Below are 7,274 nucleotides of genomic sequence, written 5' to 3'. Positions count from 1 at the left end.
GCTCACGTCGCAGCCATCCAGCTGTGCTCGGGACAAGGGTCCTTCCCTTTCCCCAGCTTTATAGGGGGAAAATCCCCTATAACCCTCGCCGAGAGCCCGGGTATCGCTGCTGCACAGCTGGGGCTGCTGTACGGCCAAGGTCGGTGTGGCTGCTCTCAAGGGGTGACTCGGCTTTGTCATTGGAGCAGGGCTCTCAATACCCAGCGAGAGGTCATCGCCGTCCTCCTTCCTGCGCGGCCCCGGAGCTGCTCTGCACAAGCTGAGCCAGGCGATGCCCCATGACCAGCGCTTTCTCTTTTATTGCTCCTGGGGGAATATAAATATATATATCAATCATAATATAACATAACATAACATAACATAACATAACATAACATAACATAACATAACATAACATATTGGAGTTGGATTCAGTGATCCTTATGGGTCCCTTTCAATTTGAGATATTCTATGAACAGAATATTATAATATAATATAATATAATATAATATATAATATAATATAATATAATATAATATAATATAATATAATCAAAACACGCTCGGCACCGGTTGCTGGCTTTCTAGGCAGGTTGCACGGAGAAGCTGGCCGTGACAGCCCAGCAGGTATCAGCATCATCACCCACCCAGGAGCTGTTTCTCGGCGAAGACTTCAGATCTACCCGAAAATTCACAACACCCTTATCTGCCTGGCAGGGGATCCTCCTTGCTCTGTCTCCCCTGGTGAGATGCTAAACCCTGAGGAGAGCTCAGATATGGAGTTTGGGAAAATGTTGGCAAAACATAACCGTCTCCAGCCCTCGAGGAGGGGATAATATGGCTGGAGGGAGCAGGGAGGGATGAGCAATTGCATCTGCACACCTAAATGCTTCTTAAGATGAAGACTGAGCCTGTCTGAGCAGCAGTTTGCTGTCTGCAGGGGCTTTTCTCCTTCCCCATCCCAGGTTTGCTGCCCGAGCCAGAGCAGTGTTTCTCCCCTCATCCCATGGACATCCTTGGGATGGGATGGCACGGAAGATGCCTTCGGATGGGGATAGGAAGAACTGCTGCGTCGGGTCCTGCCTCCCCCCTGCTCCAGGGGGAGGCAGGATCCGATGCAGCAGCTGCGTGAATCATTCCCGGGATAGACAACCACGATCTCTGGATCTCAGGAGCAAGGCTATGAAGACATCAAGGAAAATATCCCATCCTTTTATTTCACGCCTTTATACCGAGGGGGTTGGTGTTTTCTTTGCAAGCTGAGGCAAGTGTCTGCTTGACATCCCAAGGGATTAACTCATCCCTTCTACTCTTGGCTTCTAATTAGCAACTAAAGGGGAATAAAATAATTAAATATGCCCAAGGTAATGATACTTGGAAACTTCAGGTCACGTTTCAGCTGGGGGAGGTGGTGAGGAGTTGGAGCAGGTGAGTTTGAAGTTTGTGGGAACCTGAAAGATGCAAAGGGAAGGGAAGATGTAGGGGGAAAAACCCAAAGAAAAAGAAGAAAATCCAAATTGTACACTGCGAAAGCACTAGATTCGTGAGTTAAAATGACGCCTAGAGTTAAGGTGATGCTTAAAGCCTGTGTGTGCAGGTGCCAGCAGTGCTGAGCAAAGTGGGGGACACCTGGGGACCCCCTTTCCCGGGGGGTCTGCAGGGATGTGGGGCAGCCCCTGACCCACTGGTACTCTGGTCTCGCAGGTGGGGGACAAGGTAAATTGGAGCCATTTTATATCCCAGCCAAAGCCTGGTCGGTCCTCACCCCCTTCCTCCCCTTGGGGGCTGCAATTCTGCCCTCGTTAGACCTCGAAGTAAATCCCATTAACATTTATGAGAATTTCATGATCAAAAGAGGAATCAACCCTTTCATCTTCCAGACGTGCCCGAACACACACCGCCCGGCCCCAGAAGCCCGCACCGCCGGGCGGGAGCTCCCGCCTTGCGCCGGGGTCCCTCGGGATGCAGACCCCAGCACCGGTGGGGAGTGTGCAGGGTCCGGCTCACCCTCCTGGACCCAACTGCACGGCGTCGGTTCGGCATTGCTTCCTTTCCCTTTCGAATAAATAATCAGCAAATCACCACTTGCTCCGTGCTGTTTTTTTCAAGGGGAAGGGAATATTGATAGCTCATTTCCAGATAAGAAACAAGGAATAAATGCCAAGCCCTCGCCTGGAGCCATAGGACGAGTTGGCGGCTGAGCCGGGCTCAGAAAGCCGGGCTTTGGGAGTCGCAGCCCTAGCGCAGCTGGCTGGGTCGCAAGGCGGCTCCCAACAGCCCACATCAAAGCTGCGGGGTTGTGAAAGCAGCACGCGGTGTGATCCCTGCTTGATGCAAACCTGCCCTCGCCAGCCCTCGCCGAAGGCGCGCTCCCATTGCTACAGACGGCGAAGCCCACCGAGGGGTGCAGCTACGCAGGGAAACGGAGACACGCTGTGTCTGCGCCGATAGCTGAGCACCCGGAGAAGCACGAGCTGGGATGTATTTTCCCCAAGCTGCGATGGAGGCGCAGGCAGGGGTTTGGCAGGGAAGCGGGCAGCTCCCGGGGAAGGAGCGAGGAGGGAAAGCAGATGATGGGCTTAGCTCATGTCTGCCACAGAGACCAGGACAAGTCTTTGCTCACCGTTTTCGGGGAGGGGGGGGGGGGGGGGGCGGAAGCAGCCTCCGCGGTGTGAGGTCACCCCACCGATCCGGTTTCGCTCCCAAATGGTTTCCAAGGCTTTGCCTATGCCCACAGGGAGCGGTTGGGAACAGGCGAGGGGTGATTCACCCTCTTCCTCCCCTGCCAAAGGGCTGGCAAGCGCTGGCAAAACAAAACGACGTCAGCACCTATTTCCCGTGTTTCAAACACTTGTTTATCATCAGCAAATAACAACCTGAGATATACCCATCAAATGAAAGCCCAGCCTGCTTTCGAAGCAGCGATCGCTCCCGTGGCTTCCCGCTGCCTTTCAGCGTTTCGAGCCGTGGTGCTTTGCCAGCAGAACGGTGTGTCCCCAAACCCGGCACTGCTTGGGAGGGGGCAACAAGCCCGGAGCGAGTGATTTGGGGAGACACATGCCCTCAGAGAGGGGAGAGGGGGACCTGTAGTCAGGGTCCTCTGAAGGCGACATGTTGGGCTGGCTGCAGAAAATAGTGGGCAACTGGAGGCAGAAGCAGTCCATCACGTGCCGCGGCATGACCGTGGGTGACTGGAGCCGCACGGTCTTCGGCGGGGAGTCAGGGCAGACCTGTGCCAGGTCACCCCCTCGGGAGCCAGCCACTGCCTGTCCTCCTCGCCTGCCTGGCACCGGCACTGAGTCACTGCCAGCCGCCAGCACCAGTCCCAGCACCGTCCCGTGGCTTTTGGCAATCAGCTCTAGTCACGCCGGGTGTCACAGGTGCCTTCGCAGGGATGGGTGCCTCCACTGCAGCTTCCTGAAGGTTGTCAGCCTCCATCACTCCTTCCCGGGGAGCCCCGTCCCTGCCGTGCCCTGCAGAGCCCTTACCCCAGCCCAGCCTTCACCATCCCACCGGCCAGCATCACCCCTGGCTCTGCCTGGAGCGCCCAAGCATCCTGCTGACTCCTCGCGTTCATCTGCCCGGCAGTCTTGGGGTGATTGCCACGAGGACAGAGCCAGGAATCCCACCCAGGGGACACGAGGGGTACGGCTCTGGCACGGCAAGGGCTGGGGAACAACTGTCGCATGGGGACCCTGCCCGTTGTGCCCAGCTCTGGAGAGCAGCATCAGGCTTATCTAAACAATGGGGAACCCCCAGACTCTCCCAGCAAACGGAGGGCAGGGGCCAGAAGGCAAACTGGGGCTCACAGGGCCTTGTAACAGGCGGTATTGAAGAAGCAGAGAGGTGTCCCCGGGGTCTGGGCTCTGCAGCTCATCACCCCAATTACAGGCTGCTCCTGGAGGTGGCCCAGCTGATGCGTGTCCGACTGACAACCCGCTGCTCCAGCCCCATCCCAAATTAATCACAGAATGGACCAGGAGCAACACAAGACCTCCCAGAGCCCTGATCCCCACTCCTGCATCACCTGGAAGATGCTTTTTCCCTTTGTGCAAGGAAAGGAAGGAAAGAAGGGGAAAAGGGCCGGGGTCCGAGCTGAGGGTAGTGCTGGAGAGCTTTTCCTCCGCCCCGTCCTTGCGTGTCAGGGATTGCGCAGCACAGCCCACGTTGTCCTGGTCCCCTCATGTTGGCCTTCGCCTTCTTCCCCCCTGGGCTGGAGGAGAGGGACCACTTCGAAGGGGCTGCCCGTCCCCACATCCCTGGGCCACCACCAGCTGGGGACAGGGGCTACCTGCCAAGACCACAGCTTCGGTCGGGTGGCCAAGGGTGCCAGGCGGTGCGGGAGGCCACGGTGGGTGCCGCGGTGGCATTGCTATCCCCATGCATCCATCACGACACAGCTGGAAGCGTTTCCCTGGGCGTGTTCCTGCTCCGTGGGAGTGCTCAGCTGGTTATTTCGGGGACCCCGAGGAGATGTCCCCTGCTCTGCCCTGACCCCCCCAGCGCACGGAGCCATAGCCGGGGCTGGCAGGTGGCCACTCGCACGTGTGTTCCCCATCACGTCCGTGTTTCCCTGCTCCCACGGGAGCGACTGACACCCTTGGCACGCGCCCGGTCCCTGGCACCGTCCCCGCCATCACACCCCGGTGCATCATCAGCAGCGTGACACTCACACAGCCGCAGGGCTGGCACGCTGGGCCACCGACGAGCCGCTGCCTTGGCGAGCGCGAGGATGGGGCCCATCAGCTCTGCTTCCTCGGGCTTTTACGTACCGATTTCCCACCGTGGCCTGGCTGGGCTGGAGGAGACGCCGAGTCGGGGCGCTGGCACCGCTCCCCACCAGGTCACCCAACAAGCTCCCAACATGCCCAGACAGCTGGGTGGTAAAAATACTCCCTGGCCCGCTGTTTCGGCTGGATTAGCATCACCGCCGACAAACCGCCTGAGCCAGGCGCCACAGGTGAAAGCCCAGCCAGGATAAAACCCCGAAGCAAAGGAGTTTCAGAGCGCGGGGAGCCGGGATGGGGTACCACCGACACCAGGGGACCGAAAACCCCAGGGGGGAGGAGGAAGGATGCTCCACAGCTGTCAATGCCTCCTGGCCATGGGGCAGTCCCTCCCCACACCCAAACTTGCTTCTGTCTCAGAAAGCATCATTTTTTTCTGTGCCTTCCACCCCAAACCCTCACTGCTCTTTCGAGTGGGTGGGTAAACCCGCCGGAGGAGTTGACCAGGGTGATGGCAGCTCGCCCGCCACCCTCCTCCCCTGCACACCCAGCTAATGGCGCGTGGAAATTAATTCAGATGAGTGGGATGGAGAACCGCAGCCAGGAAGGAGACGGGGCCCCCGAGGTGCCATGCGCGGCGCCGAGGGGACGTGGGCGCTGCCATCCTGGGGCGCTGGGAGGGCACGGCAGGCTCCGGCCGGGCCAGTCCGGCTTGTTGCTGCTCCCCGCTTGCGGGGAGGGTGTCAGAGCCACGGGACGGGGTCTGGGGCAGGGACCGCATCCCCGTCACCCCCCGTGCCAGGCCCCCATCGCCCCACTGTGCCAGCTCTGGGAGGAGCGCTCCTTGCAGTGGTGGCAGCCCTGGGGTCAGTGCACCCCCCGAGACATCTAGGGGCTCAGCAGCTTGGTTTCAGCTGGGGCGGGTGGCCCTGGGTGCACCCCCTCAGCCCCCAGCCCATAGGAGTGCAGGTGCCATCTGTGTGATGAGAGCTGGCCGTTCTCTGCACCCCCCTCAACACCTCAGCGGGGAGCGGTGGCCACCCAGGCAGCACCCCCCTGCTGCCCCTGGCACCCCGGAGAGGGGGGACGTGGGAGCCCCAGGTCCTGCCGGGGTGCCCGGGGAGTGAATCAGCAGCGCCCGGGGCAGGTGTAGGGCCGAGCCGTGCGCAGGCTGCGAGGGGCGGAGGTTTTGCACTCGCTCTTGCTTGGCCAAGGATAAATAGGAGGCGGCTGCGAGTCCTGCCAAAGCCGCTCTTCCCATCGCCCAGCGCGTGTGACAGCCGGCACCCAGCCCAGGCAGACATGGACTCCCAGGACTGCCCTTGCGCCACGGGTAAGCCAGCGCTTCCCTCCGCCCGGCCCGGGGGGCTGCGGCAGCCAGAGAGTCCCATGGGGCTACCAACGCTCCCGCTCGCCGGCCGCCTCCGCCATCCCCAGTGCTGAAACCCTCTCCCGGTGTTGCGGTGTCACACCTGGAGCATCTCACCGGGAACGCCGTGACCTCCCCGCTGAGGAAGGAGCCCCGGCCGGTGCTGCCCAAGAGCGGGTGCTTGGAGGGGCGGCGATGCTCACCCTGCGGCCCTCACCCCGCTGGTCCCTGGGGGTGGGGGGGTCCCCTCTCTCAACCTCACCTCCTCTCAACACTTTTTCTCCTTTGCTCTGTGTTTTAGGTGGCACCTGCACCTGCGGGGACAACTGCAAATGCAAAAACTGCAAATGCACATCGTGCAAAAAAGGTAAGGGGGGCCCGGAGCCCCACGGGGCGGCAGAAACACTCGGGGGGGTTCCACTACACATCCCTGGGCACACGGAATCAAATCAGGCTCAGCACTGCCGGAGCTGAGTTTATTCCTCACGTATTTTTTTGCCCCCAAAGCAGCACAGGGTGAATTTCCCCCACCCCACCAGGCAATACAACCACCCACTGTAACCCAAAACTCCGTGTACCCCTCACTGGCACCTCAGGCTCAGCGCAAGGGGATGTCCTGGGAAGAAACTGGCACCGGGATCTCTTCTGGCTGCTCCTGATGCCATGAGCCCCGGGCAGAGCCGTGTGCGGGAGGGTTTGCACAGCGAGGGGCTGGGGGGGAGCCCCTGGGGGTCCCGCAACCTCCTGCTGCCTCCCCTGGATGCAAAAGCAACCCGGGAGACACCACCGGGGATGGGGATGCTGCTAAAAGGGGAGGACATGGGTTGGTGGGAAGTGTCCAAACCAGCCACCCCCCATGGGGCCCCCCAAAACTCACCCTGAGACACCCCAGCAACGTCCTCAACTTATTTTTCTCCCCCCCACAGGCTGCTGCTCCTGCTGCCCCGCGGGATGTGCCAAGTGTGCGCAGGGCTGCGTCTGCAAGGGGCCCCCCTCCGCCAAGTGCAGCTGCTGCAAATAGGGACCCACGCCCGGCTGCACATCTGGGGGGGCTGCACATCTGGGGGGGCTGAAGAAGAATAACCTTATTGTGTATGTCGGGGTGTTTTTTTTATATGTGTTCAGATATCTTTAGTGTTTGTCACTTGTGACATGTAATAAGTTACCTAAATAAAGCGATGTGTATATAAAGGTCTATAA

General features: G+C 59.7%; 1 protein-coding gene across 1 annotated transcript; it reads left to right on the top strand.

Moving 5' to 3' along the window:
- The first annotated feature begins 5,960 nt into the window (after positions 1-5,960).
- LOC137669407 (metallothionein-1) lies at positions 5,961-7,274 on the top strand. The gene is made up of 3 exons (XM_068411496.1): positions 5,961-6,038; positions 6,376-6,441; positions 7,001-7,274. Exons 1-3 carry the CDS (start codon positions 6,008-6,010, stop codon positions 7,093-7,095), a joined length of 192 nt encoding a protein of 63 aa, XP_068267597.1. The 5' UTR covers positions 5,961-6,007; the 3' UTR covers positions 7,096-7,274.

Source organism: Nyctibius grandis, chromosome 12 (assembly GCF_013368605.1).
Source record: "Nyctibius grandis isolate bNycGra1 chromosome 12, bNycGra1.pri, whole genome shotgun sequence".
NCBI lineage: Eukaryota > Metazoa > Chordata > Aves > Nyctibiiformes > Nyctibiidae > Nyctibius > Nyctibius grandis.
Note: the sequence above shows the minus strand (reverse complement) of the source record. Positions and strands in the feature narration are given on the sequence as shown.